At 39.7% G+C, this 17,536-nt stretch overlaps 1 protein-coding gene across 3 annotated transcripts in view; it reads left to right on the forward strand.

The window, feature by feature from the left end:
• The window catches only part of Astn2 (astrotactin 2), a 980,272-nt gene that overhangs the window by 445,047 nt on the left and 517,689 nt on the right, over nt 1–17,536 (forward strand). For 2 of the 3 annotated variants that reach the window (XM_038333150.1, XM_038333152.2), the window contains 3 exons: nt 11,359–11,443; nt 12,431–12,505; nt 13,268–13,405. In XM_038333150.1, the coding sequence (XP_038189078.1) occupies nt 11,359–11,443; nt 12,431–12,505; nt 13,268–13,405 (298 nt within the window). The remainder of the gene's footprint in view (nt 1–11,358; nt 11,444–12,430; nt 12,506–13,267; nt 13,406–17,536) is intronic. The other variant, XM_038333151.2, reaches the window with a different exon arrangement.

The following is a 17,536-nucleotide window of genomic DNA, read 5'->3' on the forward strand; positions in this document are numbered from 1 at the left end:
GATTTTTCTCAGCAGTCAGACATGTCTGCTCGTGGCAGCACAAATTACTTCAGAGAGGACAATGGGTATCGAAGAAGCTCCTTATGGAGTTTATTTACATTGTGGCAAGGCTAGCCATTTGGGCAAGAAACTGCTCTTACCTGGATTGTTTGATAATATGCTGTATAAACTGGACATACAAGACCCAGAGAAAAATGACTGTGGAATTTGCCAAAACAAGGTGAGATAGTCCTTCAGGGTTCCTCCTTCATGGAAGAATCTTCCCAAGATTCTGCAGGATACAGAAGTAAGCAATTGATGAATTTTGCCAAAATAGGTGGGACAGTCCTTCAGATTTTTTGCTTCATTGAAAATTTTGCTAGATACTCTAGATCTGTAGACTGAAGAGGAATGCCACAATGTTACAGAAGAACTTTGGGTGACTGTCCAGTTAGCAAAACATCTCTGTCGTCTAGAGTTTGGGAAGTTTCTTACAATGCACTTCCTATTCTTCTGAGGTCTTTGATGGAGTTGAAGACTAGATAGTTGTAATTATAGTTTTCCTTAGTTATGAAAAAACAGTAAGTTTAATATAAAACTTTAGATTCACAAAAATAGGATAGATGATAGAGTATTTTCTTTAATTTTGCCAATACAAATAGACTAAATATTGTAACAGTAATTCTTCCTTGATAATCATTTTGTTATATTTAATTTTACTATATTAAAGTCAAAACCTTTCTTTTGTAATTAGACAGAAAATGGGAGATGATGTGGGATGTCCCTCTGTATGCTGTGAATATGTTTCATTACTATTGGTTAGTAAAGAAGCTGCTTTGTTCTACAGTAGGGCAGAATATAGCTAGGTGGGAAAGCCAAACTGAGTACAGGAAAAAAGAAGGCAGAATACAGGGAGAAAGACACACCAGTTGCTGGATATGAGGTAATAAGTCACAAGCTTCATGGTAGAATAGTAGAAATGGGTTAATTTAAATTGTAAGAGCTAGTTAAAAATAATCCTGAGCTAATAGACCAAACAGTATGTAATTAATATTAAGCCTCTGAATGGTTATTCTAAAAGTTGCTACAAGACCAGATGGGATGAGAAACCTCCAGTTAAAGTTAATTAAGCCCATTCATCTTTTATAATCTGATGCAATATTCTGGTTCTATAATAATGTGAATTGAGGCTGAAATCCTAACCATGTTGGTTCTAACTGTGGAAAGTAAGGCCAAATAAAGGACCCAAGGGTTTCCATTTCATCCTTCTTCCATAAATTCTGAGTAAAATTACCTCCTGCTCATAAGATGTTTCTTCAAGTTAAAAGTGAAGAGACTTGGTGATCTCAGTAAGAGTCCTATACCCTCTCCTTTCCAAATTAGAATCAAGGGGACAAGACAAAAATCCATGATCAGGAAGGGATATTTGTATAACCAGTGTCTCTCAAAATAATCATAGCTATTGTAGACAATATTTACGGTGTACTGATTGATTATTCTCCATGTTGCTGAATGGATATGACAGGGACGATTAACGTGGAAATGAGACATCTGAATCTATGTCAGAAACAGGTAATTTTACAAAATCATGAAACCATAGAGTTCAAATTCCTCTCTGATACCTGTGCCTGTCTTCTTGAAACTCCATCTCTCTGTTCGTTTCTCCTAGACTCAGCACTTGAAAGTGATTGCTCTTTAAGAGACACATTTCCAAGAACTGGCTCCCTATATTGTCAAAATCAAGCCAAGATGTCTAAGTACCCATTGAGTCTAGCACCACTGTTTCCACTAATTTAAGGAAACAAACCAACCCAGTTAGTACACACACACACACACACACACACACACACACACACACATGTATATATGTTATATATATGTTGTGATCTGTCTTTACTATGCTCCCCTTGATCTGGAAGTCCCATGCATTCTATGGGGAAGAAGGAAGGATGACCTGGTATAGCAACACAGGATATAAAGTCAGGTTTTATGGATTCTAATTGTGCCTCCTGGAGTCTTGCAGTATCTTGACCTCAAACAAGACAGTTACTTAACTTATTATAGGCTCAGTATTGCTCTTTATAAGATAGTTTGCATTAGAAACTACCTCACAAGGTAATTTGAAGGTGATATGAACTAGTAACAATATGCAGAGCTTCCAACACTACTCAGAAGTTAATAAAGGCCATTCTGTGTGTCCTTTCATCCTCCATCACTCCCATAGTTCTGTTCTTGTAGAAGCACTCCCTGACCTTGAGAGAGAGGTCTGGTCTCCTTTCTTTGGTTCAGTGTCTCTTTGCACACATTTTACTTTCAACTCACACCACTCCTTGTACTGGTAATGTATGTTCCACCTAGTCCTTGAAGGCAGGAAATTGAGTAGATTCACCTCCTCTTCCTCATCTTCCCCATACAAGGTTCAGACAACCTGTGAAGAGAACAACAAATACCCCAAACTGAAGAAATAAAGTATTAACTTGAGACAGAGATGAGACAAGGTCCGTATGAGGGGGAGAAAGAAAGACATGCAACACAGGAAAAACTTCAAGAGGGAAGTTATAGCCATAAGGACAAAAAGTCAACAAAACAAAGAGGACCACAGCAACCATAATGCTGTCCATGCTAGCAGCAGAAAAAAATAACATAATTTTCAATAATTAAGGGATATCTATGTTCACAGGAGTATAGTCATTGATTTTGTGTTGTCTTCGTCACTTCTTATAAATAAATTGGGTTTAGCATGCTCATTTTCTGATGGGGAAATGGAGGCCTCGAAGTGTTCCAGTATGCTATTGGGGAAATGGCTCAGCAGTCAACATACTATGCACAGACCACCTAAATTTGGTTACCAGAATCCAAGTCAGGGGACTCACTTTAACTCTAGCTCTAGGAGGTTCAACATCCTCTTCTGGCATCAGAAGTTATGTGTATGAATGAACATGCATACTGGCAAATATACATACACATAAATGAAATAAATCTCTGCACTTGTTGCAGCGCATATATACTAAAATTAAAATGATGCAGAGAAGATTAATGTGCTCCTGGTGCAGTGATGGCACAAATTCATAAAGCATATATTTTCTATCAGTTATTGCAAAAGTTGTCAGTCAAAACACAACTGTAGGTTTGTAAAGATCACCCCTGGAGCCCTCACCTTCTGTAGTAAGTATCAGTCAACTGATTGCTCCTTTTCTTCAAAGCATAACAGTCAGTCACTTTAAGTTCCTTGAAATATTGTATATTTGGATCTGAATGTTTGTTTTAAAAGAAGGAAAAAGAAAAGGGTTAAAAGAGGAAAGCAATAAAAGAAGTGTAATCGTCGATCAAGACAACATTTTTAGCATGAAAGAGATAAAAATTCAGCCTCAGAGTGCCTTAGCTCCCAGGCCATGGCTCTTCTGCCTTACCAGGGTGAGTCTGGCTCTCCAACCATCCCAGCTTTCTGAGAAACATGAAGAGAGCAAAGCAAGAGTCAGGGAGGGAATTTTGGAGGCAATGACCACAGTTTTTTTGCACCTGTTTGGTGTCTTGTATATGTCAATTAAACTCAGTTCCATCCTAGTGGTCAGTTTGTTTACTCTGTACCCTTTGCAAACTGTTGGTGAGCTATCCCCCCATTCTGTGGCATCCTCAGTCCACTACAACTTCCAGGGAGTCTTCCTTTCCCTCCTTGACACTAATATGCAGAAAATCATTTATGTGGTTCATTCAAAAAGGAATGAGGCTAGAAAATAGGCAATGGAGTCAATGAAGAGAGGTTGCCTTGGCTGAGCCATGGAGCAGGGACCTTTGTATGACCCAGTAGTTGGTAGCTTCTCAGCAGCCCAGATGAGTCTTCTCCAAGGACAAAGCCAATGTCAATAACATCTGATTTACTCATGCAAGTGGAACCTTTCAACCCCTAGTTAAATTTTCTCAGAGGCCTCTATCCAGTACCTGACTCTGGGATAAGTCACAGAGACTGAGTGGCCCATTGCAGTCATAAGAGGGAAGCATGCCATGCTCAGTGCTCCGAAAGACCAGGGAGTTCTTTCCAAGCAACAGGGACAGAAAGCGTAAATAGGAAAGTGAACAGCAAACAGCATCACTGCCCTGTGTTGATAAGTGATGACTGAGCTGGAAGCAAGTGAAAATGGAATCATAAGAGGATGACAGGGAGGGAGTATGGGAGCCAGAGTGATAGGCTGAACAAAAAGATTGTACATCCAGCGCCTTCCTTAAGGCAGCAGAGCAGCCTTCTGCCTGTGCCCTGAACCTATTTGTACCTCCTTCAACAGGAAATGCCACAAACAAAAAAGACGACAGGCACCAGGGCTTCTGAAAAGATGAAGAAGAGTCATGGGGATTGCCTCTTTTGACACATCAAACTCTATAGATTAAATACAAAACAATAATCCATAATGTCTTTGGCTTTGAAAAGCCATACTTTGTTTTTAGTACCTTTTCCTTCTACCTAAACAAGATTTCAAATGGGCCTCTTCCATCCGGGAGCAGTAAGAACTCAAGGGTATGTATTAGTTTCAGCAGCAACAAGAAGTGTGCCAAAGACTGTGCTAAGGACTTTTAAAGTATATCTCTTGAAATTTCCAGCAGATACTTGGTCTCAGTCTTATTATATATAAGGAAAGGGGACCAGAGAGTGAAGCAACTTGACCTGTTTATTCCATATCTAGTAACAGATGCAGAATTTGAATCAAGAATAAGGAGTTTGCAAGGCCCACCACTTCACCAGTCCATTGGCCGCATGTGATTAATGGAAGAGCGCTGTTCACTTTGAAGTGCTTTGGATAAGGATTAGTCTGATTTGCTCATGAACAGCAGGGTTCTGCTGTTTTGTGTAAGAGTTTATGAAGAGAGAATGCATGCAACATAAAAGTGAGAACTGGATAAATAGGACTTAAGAAAAGTAAATATTTTAAAGCCAGCACAGCTCATCTGTAGCCAACGATACCAAATTTTAGTAACTAGCATGATGGAAATTTGTTTAATTGAATTCCCTTTTGGGAACCACTTTAATGAAGAGATTAAACGTTTTTTTTTTTTTAGCTCTGTGTTATTAGCCACATACAAATGTGTGTTTTTAATGTGCTTAAGTATATTTCAAATTCATTTTACCTTTTTATAATACCTGCTTGGAAATATAATATCCTCATTACAGGAAACTCAGAAATGTCAGAGGAGTAAAAAGGGTAAAAGTTCCCTTAAAATGGCTTTAGTGTGCATTAAAGAATTAAACTGCCAAAGCCACCTAAAAAGCTCTGTTGGTTCTGGTAGCCAAGAGCCTTTGCTTCTAACCTTGGTTACCCCAGAGACTAGTCAGGAGATTTGATAAAGTCTCTTAACTTTCTGAACCTTAGCTTCCTCTTCTGAAAATGGAGGTTGGAAGATTTGAACTAAGGGATCTTTAAGGGCCCTTTCTGCTCTGATGTGTAATAGAGTTCTATTTTAGACGTTTCCTCAGCTCATGCTCACAATGACTGCTCTGCTGGCAAATACCTGTCATGGATGGAAGGTTCTTACATCGTTATTCTAAATAAAATCAGCTTCAATTCATGAGTATTGCATTTCTATCTCCATTAGTCTCTCCTACTTCCTTCCCTCCTTTGTTTCCTCCTTCCTTCTGTCCATGAATAGTAATTCAGTAAGTCAGTACCCTGCCCTGTATCGGTTACTAGTATATTTATTGTGATCCAAGGTGATTGATTAAAAACTCCCTGCAATAGGAAGCAAACAAAAAAAAACCCGAGTTTAGTGTGAGAAATAGACGAATGAAAATTGACTATCCCACTTGTGAATTATATCTGTTCACTATTTGCACTTATTTACTAAATGCTTCCATGGGGGAGACCATGTATTAAAAGCAGGAATACAGCGCTAACAAGGGAGGTGGCCTATGTCTCTTAAGGAGTGTTCACAGTGATGACAGATGTAAGGGAGCTCAAGCATTCGCAGTCAGCCTGCTAACATGCTAACGTGTGTCCCAGTGGAGTGGTTCTGCATAGCATGGGCATGCAGAGGCAGAGTAGAAAAAAGTACTTTCTCTGGGAAGGGGTTAATAACCCTTAAATCCAGCTGCCAAAGGCTTTTCATCGGAAAAGAAGGAAATGCTTAGTTGCGAATAGAGGAAATTTGCTGATTCATCAAAATAGGAAAGAGGCATCAATAAAGTCAATAGCCATGGCATTGATGGAAGTGTTGCCAGAGACAGCCAGCCCACCACTAAGAGTGAACATAGCCAAAGCAAAAATAAATTGTCCAGAGATCAGAGGTTAGGAATTTGGAAAGGCAATGCAAATGGCTAAATCTTGGTGTTCAGAATTAATGGATATTTAGTCCAACCATCACCTTTGTAGTTGGAGAAACTAATGTCCATGCAAGAAAACACATGTGTCCCTAGAGAAAATGTGGCCATTACCAGAGACCGTCTTAGAATTAAAACTAAAGGGCTGGAAGGCAATGACTGACCATCAACTCCTGTCGGCCTGAGCTGCAGACTCCACGCTTCCCTGCCTTCATCTGCTCTCTGACATACTCACACTGCTGTCAGTTCATCCCCGGTGTGGAGATGAGAAAGCTGAGACCAAGGAGCTAAAGCAGACTCTCACAACCCTAGCTTCCCTGGTCACACAGCTAGACAGGAAAAGAGTCAGCTCTGAAACCTGATCTGATTGACTGATTGCCTGTTTCCTACTCTAGGCAGCCCGACTGGGGCCCTAAGGTGGCTGCTTCTCATTTGCAAAATACATATTTGTTGTATAACGAGTGACAGTAATTAATGATCCAGCCGAGTCAAGGAAAACTTGTTCAGTAAAAAAAAAATAAACCATGAGAAAAAAAAAAAAAAAAAGAAATGTCTGCTGGATACTTATGGGCCTGTAGGCCGAAGATGGATGCCCCAACAGTACAAAAGAACTTTAGGTGACTGTCCAGGCAGCAAGATGTCTCTGTCATTTCTAGAGTTTTGGAAGTAGCTTACTTCTTGTTCACCTAGATAACATTATATCCTTCTGAAGTCTTTGATGGAGTTGAAGAATAAATAGATAGTTATAGTTTTCTTTAGTTATGATAAAAGATAAAGTAGATATAAATATTGTAACCGTAATTCTTACTTGACAACTGTTTTGTTATATGTAATTTTACTATGTTAAAGTTAAAGCCTTTCCTTTTAGTTTAAACAGAAAAAGGGGAAATGATGGAGGCGGGTCTTCTATCAATCTGTTGATTTCATTGGTTAATTAATAAAGAAAACTGCTTGGCCTAATAGGTTAGAAAATAGTTGGGTGGAGTAGACAGAACAGGAAGAAGGAAGTGAGGTAGATGGCTCAAACAATTGCCCTGCCTCTGCTCTCTAAACCAGACACAATGAAGCTCCAGCCCAAGATGGACATACGCTAGAAACTTCCCGGTAAGGCACCATTTCGTGGTGCTACACACATTATTAGATATGGGTTAATCAAGATGTGAGTAAGAGGCTGAAATAATGGGCCAGGCAGTATTTAAAAGAAAAAAAAAAAGAACACAAGGAAGAAAGAGAAAAAAATAGTAGTGCCCTTTCAGAGAACAGACTTCTCACTGTCACAGGTATTCCCAAAAAGAAATGGGAGGGGTGGATGATTGTGCCCTTTCCTGGAGAATCACTGGTAGGCTAGATAAAAACCAAAGCAGCTTTCTCCTTGCTCACTGGAGCCTGACTTCCTTTCTGTTTGCTAGGAGTAGCCATTTTACCTCTCTCTTTATGAATCATGAGGTCTTTTGGCAGATCATAAATCAGTTCTGGGAGTCTCGAGGACAAATCCCAGGACTTTAATCTTTAATATTAGACGTGTTTAAAATGGTGAATATTTCATGAAGGGGCTGTTGCATTTTAACACATCATTAGCAAGTCCAGCCCCTCCCCCACTGGCAAATTATCACTATCCAAATTCAAGGCTCTCAGCCTTTTGAGTCAATTTTCCTTTCCTCCTGCAAGAACCAGTTCATTTGATCATACATACAGCACACCCACTCAGTGGACCACCCCAAGCATGACATTAGAGGGAGGCTTACAGAAAGCATCACTACCTGCCAGAAGACACCGTGATGATTTACCACATGCTTAGGGGAGGGGAAAGGTAGATTTCTCTATTCTGTCTCTCCTCCTGCCTTTCACCAATCTTCTAAGTATTCCAGATTCTACCATCCTCTAACTCCATATACCCTTTTTCTCCCAATCATGTTGACCAATATTTCTGAAGCCTGGGGTATTTGTCAAACACTTGCAATGTGCTGGCCACACAACGGTTAATACACATTCTTTTTTTTTTTTTTTTTTGTAGCTTCAAAAAGATGTATACACAAAGTTTATTTCTTTTGATGCTTATATGTAGTTCAAGAGTTAACACATAAAACCACAAGCTTCTCCAGTATAATAAATCCTTTGAAAAATGTATGGTGTCCAGTAAAGAGTATTGGATCATCATAATGAGAAAGAGGAGTTAGAAAACCATTCACCAGAGACAGATTAGAAAAAAGAGGAATGGTAAGGTAACGAGAGAGGGGAACTGGGAACCGACAAACAGCCAAGTGGGGACACACGTTCTGTGATGAGTGACTGCTTCATCTGTGCTCCTGGATTTTTCTGGGAGACTTGTGACCACTACAATGGGAAATTGATTGGAATCAATTACACTATTACTTAAACGTCATATCTTAAGAGTTTCAACTTCATTTTTATGTATTTGGGAATCCTGTTGTGCCTTTGTGTGGACACAGCTGGAATGATAAACATGGTATTGAAAGAAAAAAATAGAAAATCATGAAATAAGGAAGTAAGTGAAAAACAGAATACACATTCTAATGCATAGAATAAGTTAAAGGTTTGTCTGTTCCTCTCAGATTGCTTTAGGAAGGATCAGATGTATAATATTCATGGTTCCTTGTTGAAAAGGGGAGCTTTACTAGATAGAAATGTCTTAAAACAAGTAGTTCTGAGGATAGTTTCACAAGCTGTTCCTAACTGGTCTTGTTTATATGGTCTTTGCTTTGTTTACACAAAGCATTAATTCATAAGGTTTATAGTATGTATAGATGGATACCTCTAATCAAGATGACCTGATTTCAACACCCCAAGCCCTCATAGTAGAGCAAAAGAACAGATTGATTCCTACAATTTTTCTGTGACTTCTACATGTACACCATGGCATACTTGAAGCCCCCATATGTATGTGCATGCATGTACACAATAAGTAAATACATGTAAAAAATGATGATTGAATTCACAATTCCTATGTCAAAGAGCTCGAGCTTGTTCGTATATTGATTCCGAGGCTCATAATTCTCTTCAATGAAGCAGAGATGACAGGAAGCCTTGTTTTTCGTGAGGTCAGCTTGCAATAAGTGTATCTGAACACCTAGTATATATGTGGACCCTGATCAGTGGCCTCAGCTCTGAAATGTGACTTCTAAGTGTCTATCATGCTCCTTTTCAATTTTTAAAGAGATTCAAAATGAAATGCAAGAAAAATTAAAGGCCAAAATTGAAAAGTCTTTAAATCTCCCATGTTGAATAACACATATCCCTCACCATGTTGTGAACAGTTTCAGTCAGCCCAACTAGAATTGCTGTGATTTACCAAAAGATGGAAATGAAGGCATTCAAATAGCAATAGCCAGGAGACTGAGCAAACGGAGCTGACGGTTAGTTGTACAGGGAGCTCATACTGTCGAGAATGATGGAAGATTCTCATTGGCTAATAAATAAACTGCCTGGCCCATTTGATTGGCCGGCCCTTAGGTGGGTGGAGTAGACAGAACAGAAAGAAGGAAGTGAGGTAGATGGCTCAGCCAGACTGCTGTGCCTCTCCTCAGAGAGCCAGATGCGATGAAGCCAGCCGCCAGGTCAGACATGCTGAATATTTCCCGGTAAGACACCGCTCGTGGTGTTACATAGATTATTAGATATGGGTTAGTCAAGATGTAAGAGGCTGAAACTAATGGGCCAGACAGTGTTTAAAAGAATACAATTTGTGTGTTGTTATTTTGGGTGTAAAGCTAGCCGTGCAGGAGCCAGGCAGCTGGGAGCTGGGTGGCGGAATGCAGCCTGCCCGCAGCTCCTCACTACAAGGGCTGAGATTTACTCTCTTTGAGGCAGCAGGTTATACCATGTCACTTCTAAAGACATCCCCCAGGTGTGTTTTGCAGAATGGTGGGTCTGCACATGGTCAGGCTGCCATGTCTTCTTTTCTTCTTTCAGTGTGAGCACTGGTGGTGGAACTTAAAGCAAGTGATCTACCATGAGCTCAAGCCCCAGCCATGCGGGTTTCCTAAAGTTTGGGGGAACTTATGTGTATCATCCCCATGGAGAATCACTCCACTGAGAGCACTTTATCCCCCAAATTTATTTTTTCTGGACTCTATTTTTAAAGAAGCATATGTCAACATTTCACAAGTATACCTTTGGTGGAAAATAACTAATTTAACTTTAAAAGTTCACACCTTCAGAAATACACCTAGCAACCTTCTGAAAACTGTTATAGATTTCTGAACTTTGGAAATGATAGACAAGGCATGCTGAAAACATCGCAGGCAATGGGAGGAGATGCTCACAGTGGGGCCTGCTAGGAGACATGCATGAAGCCTCATGCAGACATGGCCAGTGAAGAAAACTAAGGGGCAGAGGAATGGGCAAAGATACAAGGAAGGAAGCACACAGCAAATAAAGAACAGGAGAGGGGCCGAGAACCAGACTAAAAGGGAGATAGCAGGGGAGAGGCAAGGAAAGGAAAATGAACAAACTAAAAAATGATTAAACTGTAGGCAAAACAGCCTTTCCAAAAGAAGAAATCAAAAATTTTTTGAAGGATTTGGCTTTTGACCAAGGGTTTATGTGTTGATGGGCAAGGCTGACTCATTCCACTGAAAAGACATTTAATATACTGATTATGCTTGTACAATACATGTGCATTATCATAATATATGAGCAGTTATTTATATATACATATATAGTCAAATATATGCATACTTTGTTTTTGGAAAATAGGCTCTTTGTAGTGACTACTACTTCCTGTTTTCCTTCTCCAACTGTGAACCCCATCAACCACTGAGTTACACCTTTTCCTTTTTGACAATGGTGTAGGACTGAGCTTGGTTAAATGTGTCCAAACTGTAGTAGGCTGAAGGTGAGTGGCTGAAGACACAAATGAGCGGATACATCAACTATGCCACCCACAGTAGTCAGGGGATATGGTTCCCCTTTTCACGAGTCTTTCACAAAACTTTCAGCAAAACAAGAGAACCAAAAAAAAAAAAAAAAAAAAAAAAAAAAAAAAAAAAAAAAAAAAAAAAACAGTATGTGTGTAGAGGCAATGTACCACAAAACTTGTTTCCTTTTGATTACAGGGGAGTGCAGTTGTCATGAAGGATACGCCCCTGACCCAGTTCACAGACATCTGTGTGTTCGCAGTGACTGGGGCCAAAGCGAAGGGTGAGTGACACGGGACCTCAGGGCTGGGAGGTCACACACCCATTCATTTACAGCCTAATCTAGAATCTGCAGAAAATAAGACCGCAGAGTGCTCAACCCTAAATCACACATCTGTAGCAACCCTCTCCCAAAGGCTTCCGAAGAGAGGCTATAAAGTTGGTAAGAACCAGAGGTGGTAGATGACTACAGGCAAAAGGTGTTTGCCAGTCACAGCAGAACAAATGCATATGAACTCTCAGCGATTATGACAGCTTGTGCAAGACCTAAGCATGCTCACGCAAGACAAAATCCCGAGTAGGGGTTGAGGAGAAGTGAGAATGAAGTCCTACCCATAACAGAGGACATAACAGAATTGTGATAGGTTTTGGTGACTGTCATAAAAGGTGTGACCCTTGGTAGGTCAATCACTCTCCAGAGCGGGTCCTATACCCAAGTTTATGTGATCAAAACAAATTGAACTTGATGGATTTAAACAGAAAGAAAGCATGGAGTTAGGTGGTTGGGGAGGTGGGAGTGGAGATTAGATGAATATTATCAAAATACATTATATGAGATTCTTCAATAACAAATAAAATATTATTTTAAATATAAATCAAAACACACTCTACACACAAACAAGCAGACCAATAAAAAGTAATACCTATTTTCTGGCTGACTCACACTTCAGTGCTAGAAGGACATGATTGAGGAAGCTTCTATAAAACGAGCACTAATGTTTACTCATCAACCCAAACAGGAAGTAATCAATAAGTATGCTGAGGAGGAATTGGGTTATTCGATGTTAACACAAAGATGGACAAGTGAGCTTAACAAATGTGTTGAGTCCTTCTGTGACATGAAAACATCCTTTAAATTGTACAAAGTCACGTCTAGCATTTACTTCTATGGAAAATGATTGTTCGTATAGCTATTACTGAACAGCACGACTCCGACTTACCTCAGACTAATACCGTGTCTTGTCCTCTGTTTCCTCCGTTATTTCCTCAGACCTTGGCCTTATACAACACTGGAGAGGGGCTATGATCTGGTGACAGGAGAACAAGCCCCTGAAAAGATTCTCAGGTGAGTTGACAGTTTTATTGGGGTGTGATGCTAGGGAAAGGAGAAAGGTTAGACAGAATGTGTGTTTGTACAGTCTTAGAGTGTTGATCCTGAGCTTCACTTAGTATAAAAGAACTCTCATTGGCACTGAGGCAGCATCATGGCCCATGTTGCTAAGGGAATCTGGTTCCTGTTTGTCTGGCTGCTAGACATATAGACTCGGGTACTTGAACTAGAAGAGGCATTGCTGATTATCGGTCTGACCACTTAAAAAATATGCTGTAACCTTGCTCTCTTCCTATTACCTCTGCAACCTCTATGAAATTGTCTGTAAAACTTCAATGCTTAAGCAGATAAAGGCACACAGCGAATTAAGTGGCAGGCCAGGGAATAAGATGCTGATTTGGATTGATTTAGACTCCCTGCTCTTACCCTCTGTGCCAGACTGCTCCTTGGGACTTCTTATGGAACTCCTGCTGGGCATCAGGACTGCATGGGGCAGGGAAGCAGAGCTACAAGAGTTCTTGCCTTCACAGTGTCTGCTCATTACTCATACAAAGATAACAAGCACCACAAAGCAATGCAAGGGCCAAATGATGAATAAAGTTAAAAGACAAGCATCTCAATATGAGTAAATCTGCTAACACTATGCTTTGGGGAATATAGAACATTCGGTTGGGTGGGGAAATGAGTAAATGCCCCTAAGGGAGGGGAGGAGGGCCATTTTTTCTGTTTACTCTTTGCTTCCCGGGGAGTTCCCCAATGGAAACTCTTAAATTGCAGGTCTACTTTCAGCTTGGGCCAAGGCCTCTGGCTTCCGGTCAGCAAAAGCTTTGTGGTTCCACCGGTGGAGCTGTCCATCAACCCCCTGGCGTCCTGTAAGACGGATGTGCTCGTCACAGAAGATCCTGCCGAAGTCAGGTAGGGAAGTCATCTTTAAGATGCTGTGTAGAGTACTTTTTAGAGTCATGGGAATCCTGCTTCAGCTTCACAGGCGTTCTTGTGAAGGAAAGAGTTCAGGAGTGTTGATAGAGGTCTGGTATATTAGAGAAGGATGTCAAATCCATCTGCTCCTAAGTCCTAGAAACACCTTCTGTTGTTGTGCCACCTTGGCTATCCTCATTGCTCTCCTGTGATTTTATTTTAAAAATGAAATAAAACTATTAAATGCTGCTATACCTCACTTACTGTGATATATGTTTTGAATGAGCTTATCATATAACCATCGTTATGATAGAAAGTCTTGAAAGTTTGAAGGATGGGCTGTTTTCTATTATGAGAATAAAATTAAGAAAATCCACAAAATCTGATTTCCAAAATGTCAAGTCCTCTTGATCTTAACTCATGAAATGAATGTGATTGCATCTCTACTTTCATATCTTGACCCTCACAACCAACTTCCTTTGTAGACTTGTTCTGCTTTCTTCTAATTAGTGGTTCATATATTATGCTGTCCCATTATGTGGCGTACTTCTCAAGGTCAAAGAAAATAATTTGCTTACCTCTGTAATCCCTAGTTCCTAGTACATATTGGACATCTACTAAATGTTTATTGATTTCATTAGTCAGGGGCCTTAGATCTGATCCTAGTACAAGTCTGGATTTTTCTAGTGAAGCATTATTTCTGTCTCTAATTTGATTAAAGAAAACCTTCTAGAAACTGTGATGTTGCCATAAGTGGATTCTAGTATTAATTATGTAAACGATTTGCACACCGCTTACTGATGAGTGAACTGAAATTAAAACCTGGCCCTGATGACTGCCTGTGACTATTACCCTACTACTCAACGATTGTCACAGATTCATTACAAATGGAAACGTTGTCAACACGTATATGTCAGCATGTATACTCTTCTGAGAACTCCCTGTGGAGCAGCTCTCTGCATCTGCTACACTTCACATGAAAGGATGAGACTAATGTGTTTTTCTGGGCTATTAATATTTTTCACAACAGCTATCTTTAAAAAAATGATATAATACTGATGTTGAAGGGATGACTCAGCAGTTAAGAAAGTTTGCTTAGTTTCCAGAGGACCCAAGTTCAGTTCCAAGGTCGTTCACAGCTGTAATTACAGACTCAAAGGATTCAGTATCCTCTATGAACTCCAGAGGCACCTGTACTCGTGCACATATGTCAACACATATGTACACATAATTAAAAAATTTTAAGAAATTAAAAATGCAGTGGTAAATTGTTAAAAAATTGAAGAACCAACATATTTCTGTATATTCAAACTGATTCATCACAGTTTCCATCATTTTCATGTTTTAATATAGTTTGAAGCAGATGAAACAAGAAAAGTTTGCTAAAGTCTCTGGGCATTGCTTATTGTAAAGGTGTAACAATGTATGTCTAATAGAACCACTCTCGAGAGCTCTAATGACCTCAGCCAAAATCCCTTGAAAGGCACTCTACAGAATTATATGCGACCTGGGACTTTAGTGAAGATGTACATGTCAGATGCACTAATGGTCACTTGCTGTGGGGTTGCAAGGACTGTTTGAGGATGTCATTTCCACCATGTGTAAGCAATAAGATACAGCCAGGTCAAATTTTCTGAGTTTCCATTTCGTGGTCTGTAAAATGAAGATAGCGGGACTTCCTCGTGAAGTAAAAGAATAATACTCATACCCACTGATAATAACCTATGTACAATAGCTCATACCCACTGATGGTACCCTATGTACTAGATTCTTACTGATGAAATTGCATTTTATCTTTATATCATCATCTCACAGATCTATGCTGTTCTTTTCATTTTATTTATAAACGTTAAGCAAGCACACAAAAACTATCTTAAAGGCCGATTGTGTTCTTACCAGGAAGTGATAAAACCACATTTTGGTCTCTACTCAGCAAGGGTAGATAAAAATTATAGTCTTCCATCTGAAGTGATTTTCACCAAGTTGGTGGATTCTTCCAAGTGACATTAATAAACCTTTTTTGACATGGCACTGCCCAGGCAAGCATATCATGAGTATTTTAAGAATTAATAAGTCCTAATCAGGTAATACGTTAGAAATTAATAAATAATAGATTATGATTATAGATAGCCAATATTGCTGACATAGAATCACAGCCAGGAGATGAGAATGAGGACTGTGACAACTGCAGCCACAGGAGGTACATTACAGCAGGACTGCAGGACTGACTTGAGCATGCATGGCAGGTTTGGACAGGGATCCCAACATGATAAATGTGGGGAGAAGTATGGGGCCTCTAACGATCACAGTCAGAAAAGCTGTGATCAATTGTGGTAGATAAATTTAATAAAACTAATGTTAACACAATATGGTCATTATAAGAAGCAGATTAAAGTTTTATGTACTTATTACAGAAGCATAAATTAGTGTGGTGGTTTGAAAGAAAATGTCCCCATTTAGTGGCCCTATTAGGAGGTATGGCTTTACTGGAGTAGGTGTGACCTTATTGAAGAAAGTGGAGACAGGATTTGAGGTCTACTGTGTTCAAGCCATGCCCAATGTAGCACTCAGACTTCTTCTGTTGCTTAACTCTCAGTTCTTTCTCCAGCACCATGTCTGCCTGCATGCTACAGTGTCCCACCATGATGAAAATGGACTAAACTTCTGAAACTGTAAGGCAGCCACAAATAAATGTGTTTTCCTTTATAAGAGTTGTTGTGGTAAGGGTGCATCTTCACAGCAATAGAAACCCTAACTAAAACAATTAACATGACCACTGTGGTAATCTGTCAAGTAGTGTCTGCTCATGTTAGATGTACAGATGCCTAACACATTGATTTCACCACAAAGTAGGTGTGCAACAGAAACTTGTAGGTGTGTGTGTATAATAGTATTGAACCACAAAATCCAGGCACACACACACACACACACACACACACACACACACATATATATATATATACACATATACATATATATATACACTCTTACAATTATTTATACTATTGGGCTTACTAGTTTGTAAAAGCCTTGGTATTACTTTGGGTGATAGAGGATTAATGGCTAAGGGCAGTTGGAGGGTTTGTGTGTTGCTGATGGAATTTGATATTTTCATCTTAGCTGTGCTTTTATGAGCATTTCTCCTGAACATTCATCAAAGTACACAATTTCTGTGAGAATCCTTTAATTTGATTAAACATAAAGTTCAATGTTTAAAGTTACAAGCCCTAGAGCCCATCTGAACCACCCCAGTTCACACCTTCATTCCAACAAATACTGGAATGTGAGGTTTTCTGTATTTATGCTTTAAGCTTGAGGACATTGGAGATGGAAGGATTTTGTTTTGATTTTGTGGCTGGTTTTTATATTGTGTAATAGAGAAGAAAAAATTAAACGGTCTAATACAAGTAAAGTGCCGAACTTAACAATGGTTAGCTCTCTAGAGACATTAATTATACATGCTTCTAATGACAACACAATGGATTTTCTCCTCTTTTTCTTCTTCATTCTTTCGTCTTTTCCTTCTTTTCCTTGCAAAAAGGGTGCATTTAATTGAGGGTCCATTTTTAAATCAGCAGTGTCTTAGTGTTGAGAGTTTATGCTAATCTTTGTGTCATAAGAATTTGAATGGGCACGTGCAGTTTCCTGTGGTTTTCCAGGCCTGTGGTTTTATGGACAAGGGTATCTTTCCTGAATAAATGAAGAGTCACGTGTGGGCAGTCAGGGGATGCATTGAGAGGTAGAAAGGGAAGAATACACTGTTTTCAGAAGACAGAAAGAACACTGCTCATTAAGTATAAATCATGGGAAGGCCAGCATGGGCAACGTTTAGGTAGAAGAGAAAGCATTCAAGTCAGATGGGAGTAAAGGGGCAAAGAGGAGAGCCCTTCCCTGGTGGCCTCCTATTCTCTAGCTGCCCCAGCATGAAGCTGCTGGGTATGAGAGCTTCAGTACTGGAGACACTAATAATGCCAGCTACGTAGGTGGGGGAGCAAAGCTCATGAATTCCTTTCAGTTCTTTAGAAGAATAAAACCTGCCAATCCCTGGTGCCTCTTGTGTGCCAGGCACTGTGCCAAGCACCCTAGTGTTACCGGCGTGATTAAGGCTTACCTCTGCTTTCAGGAGGC

The sequence above is a fragment of the Arvicola amphibius genome, chromosome 6 (genome assembly GCF_903992535.2).
Source record: "Arvicola amphibius chromosome 6, mArvAmp1.2, whole genome shotgun sequence".
Classification (NCBI taxonomy): domain Eukaryota; kingdom Metazoa; phylum Chordata; class Mammalia; order Rodentia; family Cricetidae; genus Arvicola; species Arvicola amphibius.